The 17,528-nt window shown below is 53.0% G+C and overlaps 3 protein-coding genes across 5 annotated transcripts in view; all 3 read right to left on the reverse strand.

The window, feature by feature from the left end:
* Nucleotides 1-1,343: 1,343 nt before the first annotated feature.
* Nucleotides 1,344-4,438, reverse strand: LOC100546064 (gastricsin-like). The gene is made up of 9 exons (XM_010724398.2): nucleotides 4,327-4,438; nucleotides 3,842-3,995; nucleotides 3,391-3,508; nucleotides 3,172-3,290; nucleotides 2,590-2,789; nucleotides 2,396-2,518; nucleotides 2,126-2,270; nucleotides 1,813-1,911; nucleotides 1,344-1,672 (listed from the first exon to the last, which is right to left on the reverse strand). The coding sequence occupies exons 1-9, from the start codon at nucleotides 4,398-4,400 to the stop codon at nucleotides 1,520-1,522; spliced, it is 1,185 nt and encodes a 394-aa protein (XP_010722700.1). The 5' UTR covers nucleotides 4,401-4,438; the 3' UTR covers nucleotides 1,344-1,519.
* Nucleotides 4,439-6,250: 1,812 nt separating this feature from the next.
* Nucleotides 6,251-10,105, reverse strand: LOC100546220 (gastricsin-like). The gene is made up of 9 exons (XM_003212978.4): nucleotides 9,995-10,105; nucleotides 9,605-9,758; nucleotides 9,034-9,151; nucleotides 8,674-8,792; nucleotides 8,192-8,391; nucleotides 7,515-7,634; nucleotides 7,117-7,264; nucleotides 6,699-6,797; nucleotides 6,251-6,569 (listed from the first exon to the last, which is right to left on the reverse strand). The coding sequence occupies exons 1-9, from the start codon at nucleotides 10,048-10,050 to the stop codon at nucleotides 6,414-6,416; spliced, it is 1,170 nt and encodes a 389-aa protein (XP_003213026.1). The 5' UTR covers nucleotides 10,051-10,105; the 3' UTR covers nucleotides 6,251-6,413.
* A 1,706-nt stretch (nucleotides 10,106-11,811) lies between these two features.
* Nucleotides 11,812-17,528, reverse strand: part of FRS3 (fibroblast growth factor receptor substrate 3) — a 14,163-nt gene continuing 8,446 nt past the window's right edge. For all 3 annotated transcript variants that reach the window (XM_003212979.4, XM_010724399.3, XM_010724400.3), the window contains one exon: nucleotides 11,812-17,342. In XM_003212979.4, the coding sequence (XP_003213027.2) occupies nucleotides 16,428-17,342 (915 nt within the window). In that variant the 3' untranslated portion in view covers nucleotides 11,812-16,427. The remainder of the gene's footprint in view (nucleotides 17,343-17,528) is intronic.

Below are 17,528 nucleotides of genomic sequence, written 5' to 3' on the forward strand. Positions count from 1 at the left end.
CGGCTCAGCACGGCCCGCACCGCAGCACGCCGGGATCTGTAGTCCGGAGCGGGGCAGCGCTGCCTGCCGGGACTTGGAGTCCCCGCCTCGGCCACGGCGGCGGCGTCTTGTGCGTGATTTCCTGCCGAACGTCTGGTTTCCAGGCGGCCCGCTCCTTGCACCAGGGTTGTGCAGCTCTTTGCAAAGCACCATGCATTTCCTTCCGCCAGCTCTTTGCCCCAGGATTGTGCAGCTCCTTGCACAGTACCGTGCGGCTCCCTGCACTAGGATTGCTCAGCTCCTTGCACCGCTGCTTATTGCTTATTGGGGGTTAGCAGTGAGACACAGAGGATCGGCAGTGTGTCCCTGCCTGAGGCTCGGGGCTGTTTGGGACCCTCGGGGAGGAGATGCCCCAGCACTGCAGACCTTCGGTGTGAGATGAGCTGTGCAGGTGCTCTGCAGCAGGGAGCAGGGACGTCCCAGCGCTGCCAGCACCTCCCAGCCCACAGCCAGGAGTTCCCTAGGCATAGACCAGTTTGCAAGGAGCAGATTGAAGGGAAGGTGACACAGTGCAGCAGCTTGTCACCATCTGACCAGGATATGGGTGTTGGACCCTTTGGTGCTGCATCCCCTGTGCATCCCTTGCATGAAGGCTCTGACCTCTCCCAGCCCACGACACATAACATATTGCATCCAATTCCCACTGCACTGCTGGCATGAACCAGTTTTTAGCTGCCCAATTGCAACCACTCAACCATCTCCAAAAGAAAAAAAGACCCTTTGATTCACTGCAGCTCCAAATCACACCAGGGATGCTCAGGTCGTGCATTTGGTGCATTAGAGATGTGTTCCTGTGGTGACGGTCCCCACGTCCCCAGCAGCCCGGAAGAGTGGTGCACAATTATTTCTTCTTTTTGGGATGAGGCAGGAGGGGCTGTGCTGCTCTCCCAGAGCTCTGTGCTGTGTTGCAAGGAGCAATGCCCTACCCCTCCTGCTCTGCCTGATCCCCGCATTGCTGCGCTCGGGCTGCGCCAATACTTTTGCACAAAGCACGGAGGAGCTGCTGTCCTTTCTCAGGTGAGATGACAGAACTACTGAGAGACCTGAGAAGGAATCCCAGTCATAAAGAGCTTCTAAGAAACCATGCTTAGGGCTCCTGTGCTGCGGGATCTGCGGGAGGAGAGATGGCTTTTGGGGAACCCCTCAGGGAATTCCTCTCTTCAGAGCTGTGCTTGGGGTGTAACAGCAACACCACGGGTATCTGAGGGTCCCTCAAGCAGGGGCTGGATGGTGGGACACCCTTGCAGCAGGAGGGGCTGAGACATGCGAGCCGTCAGCTTGCGCTCTGCCACTGCCAAACAAACTCAGCTCAGAGAGCGCTGAGGCTCTGCAGTTTATTTGCAACAGGAGACTGAGAGCACAGCCTTACACAGAAACCTCGGAGAGACAGAGAGCACGTAAAAGAATATAAAGGCCCATAGGAAACCCACAGCAAGGCTCGCTCAGAGCAGAGGGGGCTGCATTTTGCTGCCCCACTCCTCTACACTGACTTGGCGAAGCCGATGCGGTTGTACGCCATGTCGAAGATGCTGTAATATTCCTTGAGGAAGACGTCACCCAGAATCCAGAGCGGCTGCCCGTTCTGGGATGGCAGGTAGGTGACTTCTATCCCAACGGTGCAGTACCCATTGTTCTGTAAGGGGAAACAATGGGGAGTCAGAGCCTGGGGAAGCACCCGAACCCTGCAGCTGTGCAGGGAGGGGAGCATCGCTGTTCACCCAGGAGCACCGGGCTCTCTGCTGGACCCCTGGGATCCAGAAGGGTAATACCTACTTTGAGGACGTAAGCAGAGGGGGTCAGTGGGAGCTGCACCCCGTTGATGATGAAGGAGATGGTAGGCAAGCTGTGGACCACATTGCAGTCAACTGCGTACTGTGGAGAGAGGGTGATGGGGAGATTATGGCTGGAGCAGCATGGGGAGCAGCACTGGCTGTGAGGCACGACACTTCCTGAGGCCCCAGCTGTGCCACATCACGTCCCTGCTTCACTCACAGCACTGCGCCCTGCAGACACCATCTGAGTTTTGCAGGATTTGTCAGGGCTCGTGGCTCAGTTACAAACCTCTGACCCCAAATACCTCCCTTACCCCATAGCTGGTCTCCTGGGCACCCACAGCCTTCAGGAGTCTGCTCAGGTACTGCTGGGGCACAGTGAGCAGGAACGTGCCTGTATCCACGATGGCCTGGCAGCCCTGGCTGCACCAGCCCATCACCGACTGTCCGATAGCAAACCTGAGTACAGAAAGGCGCTGGACGTCACTCTGAGCCCCCACTGGGCACAGAACCCACCTTGTCCAGGTCTTGGAGGCCAGAACCTGAGGCTGCACACAGCTCCATCAGGGATGGATGCAACTCACTCATCGATCGCCACCTGCCAGTAAAGCTCCTGGGTCACCGGTGCCCACACGATGTCCCCAGTGAACAGCCGAGAGTCCACTCCTCCCAGCACAAGCTCTCCTCCATAGTTGTAGGTGGGATTGCTGCAAGAACAACACAGTTAGAGCAGCAGGGAACCTGCATGGGGACAGCCAGAGGGACAGGTGGGCTTTACCGAGAAAAGTAGAAGCTGAAGATGGGCTGTTTGAGCTGGTTCTGCTGCAGCATGCCCTGCAGGGGGGTGGGCGCCCCTCCAACCGCGAGCGCAGGGTAAGCCATCCCCATGATCCCATCAAATTGGGCGTAGTAGAACGGCTGGGTGGGCTCATCCCGGCTTAGCCCAAACTCCTGGTTTCTGACTGAGATGGTCTGGATCTGGAGGGAGACGGAGCACTGTGTCAGCTTGTGCACTTGTGCAAAGAGTGCAAAGCCAAGGAAGGTGAAATCGAAGAGTGCAAAATAGAAGGGTGCAAACCCAAAGATTGCAAATGAAGAGTGCAAAGCCAAAGAGTGAAAAACCAGAGTACAAAGCCAAAGAGCACCCTACAAGGTTGTAGCTGGTGAAAACATCCCTGGATGCCTGGCAAAACTATCGGCAGTCATGCAAACAAAGCCAAAAATCCAGCCGGGTAACCAAAGGGAGCAATGATCACTTTGCATAGTTTCTGCCCATCTCAGGACCTGGTTTGTACCATGCTATCTGCACAAGAGCTGCCCCCCATAGCCCCCAGCCTGTCCCCCCCAGTGGTGCACCCACCCGCAGTGTGTCGTAGCCCAGCACCACTGTCAGCGTCCCACTGCCGTAGGACAGCGTAACTTTCTGCCCATTGTTGATGAAAGTGGAGGATGCTCTGGGTTTGAACTTGGCGTGGTTTCCTGCAGGAGAGACGAAGCAATAGAGCAGCTGGGGGTGCTGTTGCTGTGGGGCTCACAGCTGCTCGGGGGGACAGATGGAGAGGGGCTGCGGGGCACCCACCACATGCCGGCATGTTGCAGAGCGTGGAGGGCACCCACAGGTTGGAGGAGCCGGTGTCGAAGAGCACCAGGAAGTTCTGCGGGGGGGTCCCGATGCTGATCTCCCCGAAGTAGGAGGACTGCGGACAAGAGCTGGGTTATGTCCATGGGATGGGGCTCACCTCCACCTCCTCACTGTGCGCCACGTCCCGGCACCTTGCAGCAATGCTGGGGATCCCCTCACTCTTACAGTGATAAGATGGGAAAGGGGCTGAGCGATCTACTCCCAAATGAAGTGCTACTAGATATTGCGTCCCATATAGAAAACCACAGCTTTTCAGGCAGCTGGGGGAAAGCTTTGCTAAACTCTGACACAAGAGCTTAAAAAAAGTCTGTTCCACTCTCGGAGGCTCAGAGCAAACAGATTGCTCTGACAGCAGGAGGGGAGCAGGGGGAGCAGTGAGAGAACTCACATCCAGGTGGGAGGCCATCGGCTCATACACAACGTTGTTCTTGCTGAAGTTATATTTCTTAACTGGATCGTGCTTAATTTTCTTCAGGTATTCCTCCAGCACTCCTGCCTCCCTCATTTTCTCCCGTATGGACTTGCCTTTCTTCAACTTGATCCTGTGCAGAAGGGGTGGAGGGGAGAAAAACAAAAAGCAAACCAAGGAAAGCAGGAAATGAGGTGATTTGGGCATTTTCAGATGTCCTCTCCTTTAGGTTCTCTTGCATCCTGCCTTGCTGCGAGTCATCTGCACAGCATCTCTGGGCCAAGGGCACAGCCCGGGCTGCTGCTGGCATGGCCACGGTGGGTTCTGGAGATGCACGTGGCCAGGTGCACTGAGAACACCACATCCCCGAGCAGTGCCCCAGGTGCAGCACACACATGTGATGAACGCAGCCGGTCTCTGCTCCCCGAGCTCCCCCCAGCCCTGTGCTGCTCCAGCACACCCACCTCACCATCCCCTCTGTGAGCTGCAGGCACAGCACGGCCAGCACGAGGCACTTCATGGTGCGGCTGGTGGCCATGGTGCACCCGTCTGGAGAGCACAGCACCAGGCTGAGCCGCCTGGCCTGCCTGCCTTTATACTGGCACGCACTGACCGCCTTATCTGCGTGCCTCTGTTTTCCATTACCGCCGTGTGTAACCCTGGCTTGAAGGGTTTCTTTGTATTTTGGACCACGAGGAACTTGAGAAGTTTTTGTCGTTGGTGGGGCACCCGGATGAGAACAGAGCACCTCGCACCTTCCACAGCCAAATCAAAGTGTGGCCACTCGATAAGGGCTGCCCTTATCACAGCAGGGAGAGGAGTTATCACACTGCCAGCACGCTGCACTGCTATCTGGATCCTTCAAATCGCTTCAACCTTTCCCAAAACAAAGGCTCTCACAGCTCATGGCGCGGGATGGAAACTGGCTTGCAGGAGGACCCAGTGCCGTGAGGCCTGAAGGAGAAATGGGCGCCGAGGCTGAGACTGAAAAAACCCTTCCTTGCTTGGTGCCATTGCTGCAGACGTGCCTGCAGCACCTGCCCAGCAGCCATTCATAGAAGACCTGGGGTCAGAAGGGAAGATCCCTGAGTTCCAACCCCTGTCCCACCCCACAGCACCCTCCACCCCATGGGAGCTCATTGCTGCCCCAGTAGCTGCTGCCTGCCCGGCACTGCTATCACTGTGCTCATCCCACACTGGTGCTTTGCACATCTTATGCTCCCTTGGGAGCGCCAGGAAGTGTGTGTCCTTTGCTGGATACTGAGTATAATAAAGCAATTATCTTGTTTGCTAGCAGGATTGATAGAAAGATCAACTTATTAAGATTGGATAAAAGGCAAATTCTGGCTGAAAGCAAAGAACAGTTATCAAAACGTCAACATACTGCGTGTTATCTGCAGGTCCCCACGGGGACTCAGCCTTGCCAAAAGACAAAGGAATAAGATGCCCTCTATAGCACATGCAAACATGCTGCTTTTGTTTCCTTTTGACCCCCCAAAAGTTAAACAGCATCTGTTTGCTAAGGCACTTAGTCCAACAGGAGTTGGGGAATTCCAGTCTCTGCCATCAAAGATGGTGCATCCTTGTAGGGGCAGAGCTCACCTGCACTGCTGGGCATGGGCACGTGTTGGGGCTGGGCTCTGGGCACGTCCTGCTCCTCCTGTTGCACCAACAGACCAAGCAGCTCTTGGGAGAGCACTGCACCAGGCTGCAAATGGCTCTGAAGTGGAGCCCGGCCTCTGCCATGAGCAGAGGCATTCCCAAAGACATCGCAGTCACCTCGGATTTCTTGGTCTGCTCTAGGCTTTGTCCTACTCGTGGCAAAAAGCACGGAGAGGTGACTGGTCCCAGTGCCGGGGCAACCGGCCACCCCCTCTCCTGGACCTGTTGGACACAAGATATTGTGATATGATCTCAGCAAATGGGAGCACGGAACAAAGGGAGCATGAGCACAGGGCTGCTCAAACAAGCACTGCGCCAGCTGGAACCTCTCCCGAAGGCGCAGACACTGAGCAGAGATCTGGGCAAAGCCCGCCTTCCACATCCCATGGGCTTGTGCTGGGAAATGTGTAACCAGAGAGAGCAGGGATATCAGACCTGTGGAATGAGGAACGATCGAGCGTTTGGAGCCTGAGATGTTTGCCTAGCACCTTGCTGCTTCCAAGCATTATTTTAGCTACACAACACCCTTGTGTGTGGTTGAATGTTGAGTTTGCTCCTGCTATAAATGGACTACCTGCAGCAAGCCTGGCTATGTCCTCTGCTGTTACCCCCTCACTTTTATTATGTTTTGAAAAGGGAATATTTTCAGCCTCATTTGGTTTCATTTGTACCAAAAAAGAAAAAAAAAAAGGAACATATACATTGTGAAATAAAAAAACCCACAAACTACATATGCTTAATCTTATTTTCGCAGCTCTTTTATTTCTTCACAGTACAGTCTGGAAAGAAACCCATCTTCAATGCAAAAATTTTGCAAGAGAAAGGGTCTGGGCTCTGCGGGGATGGAGATGCCCCAGTGCACAGAGCTGTGGCACAGCACTGAGCCTGCCTACACAGCAGTGGCAAAGCCCACCCTGTTGTTGCCCATGTCATAGATGGAGTAGTAGACCCTTAGGAAGACATCTCCAAGAATCCAGAGGGGCTGCCCAGTCTCGGAGGGCAGGTAGGTGGATTCAATCCCAACAGTGCAGTAGCCACTGTTGCTCTGTCAAGAAGGAATAACAGTGCTGGAAAGCTCTGGCTGCACGGCTCCAGCCAGCACCCTCCAGCTGTCCCCCAGCCCACGTCCCCCTGGCTGCTCTCCCGTAGGTTCCCAGGGCACGGGATGCTGTACCTGGAGCATGTAGGCAGAGGGAGGCAGGGGGAAGCTGGTGCCGCTAATGACGAAGGTGAGGGTGGGCATGTACTCGATGTTGCTGCAGCTTGCCACGTACTGGGGAAAGAGAAAGCCACCACAGGTTTGTGCCTGGTGAGTTCTGTCAGTGATCCATGAACCCAGACATGCACACTTTACGAGATGCATCGTTTCCTCTGCGGGGATTAGAGCAAAGCCTTAGGGATGTCATTTAGTGGGGAAATGGTGGTGGTAGGTGGGCAGTTGGACTGCATCGTCTTGGAGGATTTTTCCAACCTCAATGATTCTCTGAAACTGGATTTCCAATGCTCCTCCAACCCAAGTGCTCAACAGCAGCTGCTCACCCACGATAGATGCATCTGTTGCTCCCCTCATTTTCCCAGCCCACTCTCCCTACCTGGCCGTTGCTATCAGCTTGAGCTCCAATGTACTGCATCAGCTCACTGAAGACCTGGTTGGGAACAGTGAGGAGGGAGGTTCCCGTATCAACGATCGCCTGGCAGCCCTGGCTGCACCAGCCACTGCTCTGCCCACCAACGGTGAAGCTGAGGGTAGAGAAAACAAGTGCCTTGTGAAACTCCTTGCTGCTGCAGGAGAAACACAGGGGCACAGTGTATGAGGAATGTTCTCTACAGTTATACGTCAGCATTGTCAAAAATCGCCCTCAGAGCCCAGAAAGCCTGAGATTTGAGATCCTTGAAGCCACCAGAGGTGACAGAAAGATTCCTCTTATGGCCGCAGATCTAAGAACAACCAGAGCTGGTGTGGAGGAAGCTGGAGAAAGCAACACTTTACTCTTCGATCCCGATCTGCCAGTAGGTGGTCTGGGTGACAGGAGTCCAGGAGATCTGCCCTGTGTACAGGTTGGGATTGACGCCACCGAAGATGAGCTCACCACCTTGGCTGCCCTCCTGCCTGTGGGAGCAAGGCACAAGTGATAGAATCATAGAATCATGGAGTGTTGGAGTTGGAAGGGATCCCTCAAGGCCATCCAGTCCCACGCCCTGCGGAGCACAGGGACACCCACAGCTCCATCAGTGCTCACAGCCCCATCCCTGCCCTTGGGGGTCTCTGGGGATGGGACATCACCACCTCTCTGGACAGCCTGTGCAGTGCTTCACCGCCCTGACTGAAAAAGACTTTGTTCTTATATCCAACCTAAACCTCCTCTCTTTTAGTTTGAAACCATTTCCCCTTGTCCTATCACACAGACCCCACTATATAGAGTCTGACCCCTCTTTCTTACAGCCCCCTTAGAAACTGAAGGTCACACTCATGGGTATCAGTAGAGACCAACAGCTACCAATACCAGCCAGCATGCCAGTAAGTAGAAGGGGTTGGGCACACAGGAGAGGAGGAAGGAAGCATCAGCTGACAGGTTCTCATGAAGGTTTAAACAAGAAAAAAACCAGAATATTCCTGGGAAGCACAAAGGCAGCACAAGGTTAAAGGAAGAACAGAAGCATCCCTACCCACTCAGGTAGAAGCTGAAGATGGGGGAGTCCAGCAGGTTTTCCTGCAGCATTTGCTGCATCACAGTAGTGGCTCCACCAGCAGAGATGGCAGGGAAGGCCAACCCCAGGATGCCATCAAAAGGAGAGTACAGAAAGTTGGTGCCAGGCTCCGTCTCACTCAGGCCAAATTCCTGGTTTGTGATGGAGATGCCCTGGATCTAGGGATGAAGAAAAGAAGCAGAGCTGCCCTAAGAGCACAGCATGGAGCACTGTGACCCACAGGCACAGTAGGACACTGCAGCTATTTGTGTACACATCAGAACAGGGGACTGAGTTAGAGTCAAGAACAAAGTTCCCCTGTTTTGCTCCCAAGGGAACACCCCCAGTCTCCAGAAGTGATCAGCCCATGTTTTTCTAACTGCATATCCTCGGCATGCAGTTCAAGGCTGCAGGGCAAAGTTGGGGCACCCCTCACTCCCCCCATCTGCAGTGTCACTCACTGTCACTGTGTCAAAGCCGAAGATGCCAGTGAGGCTGCCGGATCCGTACTGCAGGGAGAAGAACTCATTCTGAGTTGAAAATGTGGAGGACTCATTGGGGTTGAATTCGTTGTGGTTGGCTAGATTGGAAAAACAAAGCAGAAGAGTGATGGCTCCATCCAGGGGCACTCACCCAGAGGCTGAGTGGCAAGCAACAGAGGTTCAGGGCAAGCAACAGGGACCTGCAATCAAAGCACACACATGGGCTGCTTTTGATAAAACAAGTGGTAATCATTGCTCGTGATAAATACAGCAGTGGCAGCCAGAAGTCCCCCTGCTGCCCAGGACCCCCTTTGTGCACCCTCCTGCCCAGGTGCTCACCGCAGGCCTGGCTCTGGCAGAGCGTGGAGGGCACCCACAGGTTGGAGGAGCCGGTGTCGAAGAGCACCAGGAAGTTCTGCGGGGGGGTCCCGATGCTGATCTCCCCATAATAGGACATCTGAAGGAAAGGGGATAATTTTTACCCCATGTAACTCCTCAGGCGTGCATGCTAAATCTCAGCCCAGGCAGCCAGGTTTCCTGGGGCTGCATGGTTTGCCAGATTCCTGGTTTCCCTTTCCAACAGCGCTGTGCACTGTGCCCTGAGCATGGCACTGCTCTCTGCTGCTTCTCCCACCAGTGCAGGCACGGCACAGCAGCTGTGTTTACAAGCAGCACAAAGGCACATGGACCATTCCTGCAGTGCCACTGTATTTCCAAAACAGAGTACACAGCTGAGCAGCTCCATCAGCACTCACACAAATACCCCTCTTTTCCTGCACAACCACGAGAACAGCTCTTGAAATAAACCATTGGTTCAAGGTCTTACACTGAACTTCCCAGACTTCTCTATTCGCATCCCGCTCCTCCTGTCTCATTTTCCCCTCGCTGTTCCCAAGTGAAGGATACTCACATCCATGCTGTTCGCCAGGGGCTCATAGGCAGTGGCAAAGTTGCTGAAGAACTTGTAGGCAGGGTCATAATAGCGGTGATTCGCCAGGTAGTCGTGAAGCACACCGCTCTCCTTCATCACCTCCCTGATGGACTTGCCTTTCTTCAGAGGAACCCTGCAGGCAATGAGCAGCAGCCATCAGCTCAGTGTGATAGGAAGCAAGTTTCCAATGCTCATCAATGCTCCCTCATTTTTGCTCTCTGTTGGTCTTTTTTCCCTTCCTCCCTGCCCTGCTTGCTGCTCACCTGCATGCAGGTCCCAATTAAAACCCAGTGCTCCCAGTGCATGTTTCACATTGCCACCCTCCTGACTTGCCACTATCCCAGGGACAGCCAAACCCTGCCCGCTCACCGCAGCAGCCCCTCGCAGAGGTGCAGGCACAGCACAGTGAAGATCAGCCACTTCATGGTGAGCTGCTCTCGGAGGCCGTCCCAGTAGACCTCCAGAGCTCCACATGCACCCTTATATACCCCACCATGGCCCCTAGTGCCTCCACCAGTGCCATGCACGCAGCCAAAGGTTATCACTGCAGCCCAAAAATTCCCCCGCAGCACTAAGGAATATCTTGGAAACTCTATAGTCAAATATCAGCAGCGAACACCCATCTGTTTGCAAGCTATTCCTTGAAACAGAAAAAAACAGCTGATAAGAGTGACCCTGTAAAATTAAGCAAAAGTCCTAAGAGTCGAGTTCACTGCTGCCCAACTTCTTTTTGACTTGATAGGGTTATCAAAGACTCCCTTGAAAGAAGGGGAAAAGATTTCATTGTGTTTTCCAGGAATACAATGGAAAGAATAACACGGGTTATCAAGAGCTCTGTTATCTCCCGTTTCCATTCCAGTTCTTACCTCTTGCATTTTTGAAAGTCCCAGAATGACCCTGGAGGAAAGAAACACAAGGGCTTGGGTTGGAAAGACACCGCATCCCAAGGCACACTCCTTTTGGAAGGTGCAGATGGCTCTATTGGCTGCTCTTAGATGCACTTCTGCTGGGAAGGGTTGTCGGGAGGGACTTTCAAAAGGCAAAGCATTAAACTGTCCCTGTGCTCAGTGAGATCATAGCAGCTGTATTCTGGAAAAACAGGCAGATCCACTCCATACAGAGCGATGGCAGAATCCATGGGATGGGCCAACGGGGTTTGTGCCCTAAGAGATCTCACAGAAGGACCAGTGGTTCAGAAACTCAGCTGCCACATTTACCTCTCCCTCCTTCAGAGGTGCAGGGGCTCAGGGAAAAGGAACACGGCCATGCAGAGCTGTTGGCACCATTGGTTCTCTCCTCCTCAGCTGCACAATTTAGGAACGCATTCCATGGCAAACATTGCGTGTTCTGCCTTACTATCAGAAGTACAAAATATCTTTCAGCTCAAATGTAATCTTATCATCGAGGTCTGGCTTCACCCCTTGGCCAAAACAAGAGGAACAGAAACAATGGAAGTGACCGGTGGCACCAAGTGACAACATTTCCATACAGATTGGATTGGCTTTTTATGGAACCTGTATCTCACCTTCAGAGTCCGTAAGGACGAGACAACGGACCCAGTGTCTGCTCATGGTGGAGGTGCACAATTTACTGCCACCTGTAAAAAAACCCAACTGTACTCTAGAAAAGAGGTTGGCTGCTGGTGGTGTGCCATCTCCAGGGACAGCTCAGAAGTAATTCCCCCCTTTGAGCCGTGACCACGTTCAATAATTGCCACTTTGTCTCTTTCTTCTTTCCTGAAGGCTCAAGAAGATCATCTGGATTTAAAGAAAAGCAAACTCAGAGCATCTTAAAATAAGAGTTTGTAATACCTAATGCTTGCAGGTCCTTGTTTGTTTCTAGTAAGAGAAAGGAGCAGGGTACAACTCAGAACAGCAGGTTTGGCAGCAGTAGCAGAGGTTACTTTGGAGTTATGCACAGCCGGTAAGATGTCCAAACCCCCCAAATTCAGGAGAAAGCTGAAGATCCTCAATGTCAAAGCAGCCTGATGCAATGTGCCCAACACAAGGAGACTGCTCGGGGGAAGGCAGCAAGCACTGCTCCAGTGGTGCATGAGGTCCACAGGGAAGTCCAGCTTCACACCATCCCGTGCCCCTCCCCTGAGCTTTTAATTTTATATAAAAAGCAAAGCTTACATGGAAATGCATCACTTCTCCTCCCTGCAACACACAAAGACACGAGCCCTGTATCGTCACCATATTCCATTTATTCAGTATACATTCGTAGTGCACGTTAACGTAAGACATGAGCACTCCTCAGGTCACATAGCACTATTGTTCTTCACCTGCGAGGTTACACCTGGATGAAACACAGAGACTGAATGACATCCACGGAGATACCCTGAAGAAGCATGACTGCAGTGAGATCGGCCCTCTGGGCACAGCAGCCCCATCCCCAGCAGCTGCAGCCCTGAAGCACCGTCATTTTTCTGCCATGTCAGAAATGCTCAGAGACAGCAGGACGAGTCACAGAGAGGGGAAGCGCAGAGGAGGAGAGCTCGAGAGCACGCAGATGCATCTGGGCCTTCCGACTTCAAAATCACATTCACCAATGGAAGAAAACAAATGAGTTCCCTTCTTTAGAATTAGCTTTTTTCTACGCCTTGGCCTGTACCTGCCAACTTCAAAGCTCTCCAGATTTCCCCTAATGTATTCACCTTTGGTCCTGTTTGGGAACAGGAATATAAACCTGTTCTGCTGCCTGAGCACAGCACTTCAGGAGGAGCCAGGCTGCGGGGGAAGTCAAACTTCAGCCCCCCAGAGCCGAGTTTGGGCCTCAGGGTTGGAACCTGATGATCCTTGGGGTCCCTTCCAGCCCAAGGCATTCTATGATTCTACATGAGGCAATGCATTCATTAACAACCGCTCGTTAATGACGCTTCACAGTCAAGATACAACCCGAGGAGGGCTAAGCAGCATAACACGGAGGGACAGAAGAACGACTTTGAGAGAAAACAGCTGAGAACATACAGATGCGGTACTGAGCCCTGACAGAGAGCTCTCACTCGTATCTCAAAGCATCACACCAACAGTTTGGTGCCTTTTCCCCCATTTTGCCACAGTGATACTGAGGCACAGAGAAAGGACACACAGTGCCCATAGGCACGGAGCAGAACCAGAGCTGGGAACACTGCTGGGGTGGGGCTCTGGGGATCAGAGGGATGCAACCAGAAACACGGACAGCAGGAGCTGAAGCTGGGCTTGGTTTCCTCCCAGCAACCAGCATGGCTTGGGTAACAAAAATAACACTTAGTGCTTCGGTAACATCTGAGACATTCAAAGCTCTTTGCAAAAATATTGATCTTTTAATCCTCAGCCTCTCCTTCGCCACACTCTCTCTGTAAGGCAAAAACAGCTCACAAATAACCAAGCTCCTTCCCTAGGGGGAAAAGCAGGCACGTTAAATGGGTTAGAATTTAGAAGAAAAAAAAAGAAAAAGATAAACCCTCCCATGATAAAAGACAGCTGAGAGCCATGAGAAGCTCTATTCCTACCAGCTGAGCTGGGGAGAGGGATGGGCAGAAGATCTGGGGTATGCAGTCCCCAGGAAAGAAATATCAGGGGAGAAAGTCTGCTCGGTTCACTCAAAACTCAAATGGGAACCACTCAGCCCTGGGTGAATCCCTCAATCTCCAAACCACGAAAGTGTTTATGGACGCAAGCACAGATTCTAGGCATGCTGCCCTGGGGAGGCCGCCCCTGCAGCGAGGGATGGAGCACGGCTGGACCGTGGGATGCTCATCAGCTGCCCCAGGTTAAGTTTCCCATCCAGCAGGCACTCACACACCTATCAGTGTGCATTCATTGGGAAAGCCTAGCAAACTTACACATAAGGCTCAAAGCAAGACCCACCTTTGCAAAGTGCTGTACAGGTACAACATCGTTCATAAAGGCGATTTGTAACCAAAAGAAATGAGGGAGAGGACGGAGCCCCCAGGGTTGCGAGGAGGGCTCTGTGCTGCCCACCACGCACATCCCAGGACTGAAGGAACGAGACACAACCAACCCGCACCTCAACCGCCCACCGGTTTCTCCTCCTGCAGCTGCCACAGCTCTGACCACTAGAGGAAGCTGTGAGACTGGAGAGCCGGTGGAAATGTCGGGGCGAAAGCGCAGTGACAGTCCGGGAACTCTGCTCAAACAACGCGGGTCTGTTCCTGCACTTTACAAAACAGAGGGCTAAGAAGTTAAGAGAGAGTCCCGGTTATTTAAAGAGGACGCTGTGAAGTTTCTCACAAAAGCAAGAAAAACAGAGGAAATCATTTGTGAGCCTGCAGCTCCCAATTCCTGGCCAGGGCTGCATGCTGAGGAGCACAGAGCAGCAAGGCTGGATGCTCTCAGAGCAGCAAGTTGCAGCAGCAACAGACGTCGGCTCTTCCTTAAAAATGAGACAATGAGACACGGGAGTTATTTTTCTCCTTCGGACAGGCATAGCAATGCAGGGAATGCTGTAACGCAGCCCCTGCTGTGCGTGCCCTCCTCACCTCTCCTGCTTTTCACATCCCAGTGAGATCTGGGGGCTCCAAATTTGCTGGGGGAGGAAAGGAAGGCACAGGGCAGACGTGAGCCATATTTTGGAGCACACTTGTTGTCTCAGAGCCCAGCAGCACACCCCTTATTGTACCCAATCCACAGCCCTGGCCCTGTCACCTCACTCCATAGACGTGTAAAATGTTCCATCCTTTTTCATTTGTCTGGTAGGAGCACTTTGCATAGCATTTCTCGCTGGGCTGCGACGCTGCAAATGCGTTCCTACTGGAACCCGGCTCCTCCTGGTGCTGCTGGAGCCACCCCAGGGGGTGAACTTACAGAACGAGAGCTCTATACTTACACAGTTTTGTTAAGGCTTTATACACTTTTTTTTTTTTTAATGTATACATAAACAATTTCTTCTCTCTCTTCTCCAAATGAAAGTTAGAGATTTTAGGGGGATGCCCATTCTCCTTCAAAGAAAGTAATTTGGCATAACACAAAAACATATCCCTTGGGTTCCCTTTCAGTTACAAATCACGTAAAGGTTGGAACAGAGAAAAGAATGGACAACAAGAATTTCCCCCAAAAATGAAAATTTTTGAATGCTGAATTTAAGCATATGGGGCACTTTGGATTTATAGTGCAACAAACAGCAAGTTGAGGATCCCATGCTCTGCAGACACGGATATGGCACTTTGCACACTTCTATTGCTTTTCCAATTGCATGGCACTGCCCTTCCTCCCAAAAGTGTCACCTTTCAGTACGACATTAGGGCAGCACTTAGAAAAACATCAAAAATATGGAAATGGGGTCTGTGCACCTCCGAAACAGGTGATGACTGTGTGCTGTCCTCCTTCACAGCAGCTGCTCACCGACCTCCATGCTGGAACAAGAAGGGCACAACCGAGATGGGCAGTGGGACAACCTGCTGGGTGCTGGGCCTCTCCGCTCACATCCCAGGGAGAAGAACAGAAAGCAGAAAGGTGGGACTCCAAAGCGACTCCAGAGCACTTCTGTCTCACAGATGCAGCCCACAGAGGCAAAAAGCAATGCGGGTTAAGCTGCAGCATGTCACCACACAGAGGGGAATGGAGGCATGCCCTGCACCAGCAGCGACCCGACACAGGACCTCACGTGGAGGTCTGACAGCTCAGCTTCAGCGTCAGCAGAAGACTCCACATCAAAGGCCACACATTTACGGAAATTTAGCCCTTCCCAAGTCTGTAGCTGTAGGAAACAAATGACACATTCACTCTAAACAGGATCAAATATTTCTCATGGACCAGGCCAGGAACGTGGGTGCAGGCAACCACTTTGATAGCACTCCAAGCCCGGCCACCTCACCCCCACCCACCCTCTCTGCAACAGCGAATCCCAGTTAAAAAACACTGAATCACAGCTGCTCTTTTCACTGATGGCAGCCCTACAAAGCCAGCAGCTCTGCTCAGACAGCCGCAGACAGAGGGCACATGAGCACACGTGTCACGCTGGCACCACTTTTGGCCATCTCCACCGGGATGCAAAAAGAACATTTAATAAATAAATAAGTAAATAAATCAACAGTGTTTGTGAACAGCCCCCTCCCAGAAATCAAAACTGGGTACAGTACAACTGAAGGCTTCTATACCCAACCTACAGCCCCTCACACTTGCAGTCTGCCCCTCCTCTTTATAAGCAAAGTATCTTCGGGAAATGAGGTTTCTGTGATCACAGTGTTTATGTCCATGGCTGTCTGTCCTCTTCTATTAGTTTCTAGAGCTGCTCAATCTAAATCGAATCTGAGAAAGGGACAGAAGTACAGGAAGCTTCTATGAGCTTCAAGAAAATAGTGCAGAAGAAGAAAGGAGCAAGTTGAGGAGGGAAAGACTGCAGCATGAGCTCCCATGTCACGAGAAACCAGAGAAATCACAAGGCAAAAACTGACTCTGGGGCAGTGAGATGCAATCAGGTCTCCCAAAGAAGATCCCAGGCTGCTGGCACTGCTCACAGAGCAGCAGAAATCCAGGATGGTTAACCCTGTTGGAGGTGGTATCCACGCAGTGCCAGCGCTACCATGGGCACCCTCTGCCCCCCTTGCCAGAAAGACAACGAACTTCCAGATGGCGTCTTTAAACATCCCATAAGGCTTTATAAAACAAACTGCACAGGAGATGGAGAGGGGAAGACAGACAGATAGAGCAGCGTGAACACCAGCTGTAGGAGCCATCCCATAACACCAGGCAATGGGGCAAACGGGGAAGCAGAAGGCAATGGTGGATGGAAGCCACACCGGGCAACACGCTGAAGGGTGGATACCAAAGCCACAACGCAGTGCTTGCACTGGGTCCCCTTACAGAGGCAGGTCGGTGCTGTTGTGTCGAGTTTTCCGTGAAGTCCCATCGTCCCTCGGCCGGGCCCGCTGCAGACTGGACATGGCTGCTGTCTTTTTGAGGTCAATAACCGCGTAGGAATCCGTCCGGTGCGCTTCGTGGGAGGCGGCCGGGCGGGCGCGGGAGGCTGGGGCGTTGGGATGGCCCTTGTGAGGCTCAGCATCCAGCTCCACCTGGATGTAGTTGAGCTGCCGCGGCTGCTCCAGCCGGGGCCGGGGGAAGTCAAAGCTGAAGACGCTGGGCACGCAGCCGCGCTGGGGTCTGGGCAGGAAGGTGCCGCGCCGCAGGCTGCTGCCCCCGTGCAGCGCGGTGCTCTCTGAGTTCATGTAGTTCTGCAGGGGATCCTCTTCTCCAGCCTCGGGATAGCCGTTGGGAGAAGGTGTCAGAGCGTCCCCAGCGTCCTCCTCGCCCCGGCGGAGCGGCTGGCACTCCCACACCGGAGGCAGTGACGGCAAGTTCTCATAGTGCAGTAATGCAGCTCTCCGATGGGAGCAGCTGGACGAGCCCTTGTCCTCGTGGGGGGCCTTCACCCGCCCGCCCCGGCAGAGGGACGAGGTGCTGGGGGGCAGCAAGCCATTGACATTCTCGTAGACACACTGGGGTGAAGGGCACTCATCCTCGCGCTCGTTGTTGTTGGGAGCACAGAAGTGTGTCCTGCACTCCTGGTGGTGCCGACTGATGCGCCTGTAGTTGGGTGTGGGACCCAACACAAACTTCACCTCCCCTGGCTGCAGGAAGACCTGGGGATTGCGGTCTTCGAGGGAGCAGCTGCGTTTCCTATGGGGGAAAGGAGGGTGGACTTCAGGCAAGGAGTGCATACAATGTTGGCCCCTCAGCTCCTGATCACCACTGGCTGTGTTCACGTAGGTGTGGGACTGCAAGGAGAGAAGCAGAGGGACAGTGAAAGGAGAAGCAGGAGCAAAGCAGCTGTCAGCAGCTGAGAAACTAACAGGAAAGACTGATGAAGCCAGAGATGAAAGAGTTTCCAAAGTTGAAAAGGTTTTGGAAAGCAAAACTCAAAAGACATTTCTGGATTTGTGAGCTGATGGAGAAGGAAAAAA

Source organism: Meleagris gallopavo, chromosome 28 (assembly GCF_000146605.3).
Source record: "Meleagris gallopavo isolate NT-WF06-2002-E0010 breed Aviagen turkey brand Nicholas breeding stock chromosome 28, Turkey_5.1, whole genome shotgun sequence".
NCBI classification, from domain to species: domain Eukaryota; kingdom Metazoa; phylum Chordata; class Aves; order Galliformes; family Phasianidae; genus Meleagris; species Meleagris gallopavo.

What these genes read in the sequence shown, in the direction of transcription:
- LOC100546064 (XM_010724398.2), bottom strand. Translation starts at nt 4,400, where the DNA reads ATGGCCACCAGCCGCACCATGAAGTGCCTCGTGCTGGCCGTGCTGTGC. An exon ending in TGGCAGGTGGCGATCGATGA is followed by an intron (nt 2,271 to 2,395) that starts GTGAGTTGCATC and finishes TTCTGTACTCAG; the next exon opens with GTTTGCTATCGGACAGTCGG. An exon ending in CCTCTGCTTACGTCCTCAAA is followed by an intron (nt 1,673 to 1,812) that starts GTAGGTATTACC and finishes TTCCCCTTACAG; the next exon opens with AACAATGGGTACTGCACCGT.
- LOC100546220 (XM_003212978.4), bottom strand. Translation starts at nt 10,050, where the DNA reads ATGAAGTGGCTGATCTTCACTGTGCTGTGCCTGCACCTCTGCGAGGGG. An exon ending in TGGCAGATCGGGATCGAAGA is followed by an intron (nt 7,265 to 7,514) that starts GTAAAGTGTTGC and finishes CTCTACCCTCAG; the next exon opens with CTTCACCGTTGGTGGGCAGA. An exon ending in CCTCTGCCTACATGCTCCAG is followed by an intron (nt 6,570 to 6,698) that starts GTACAGCATCCC and finishes CCTTCTTGACAG; the next exon opens with AGCAACAGTGGCTACTGCAC.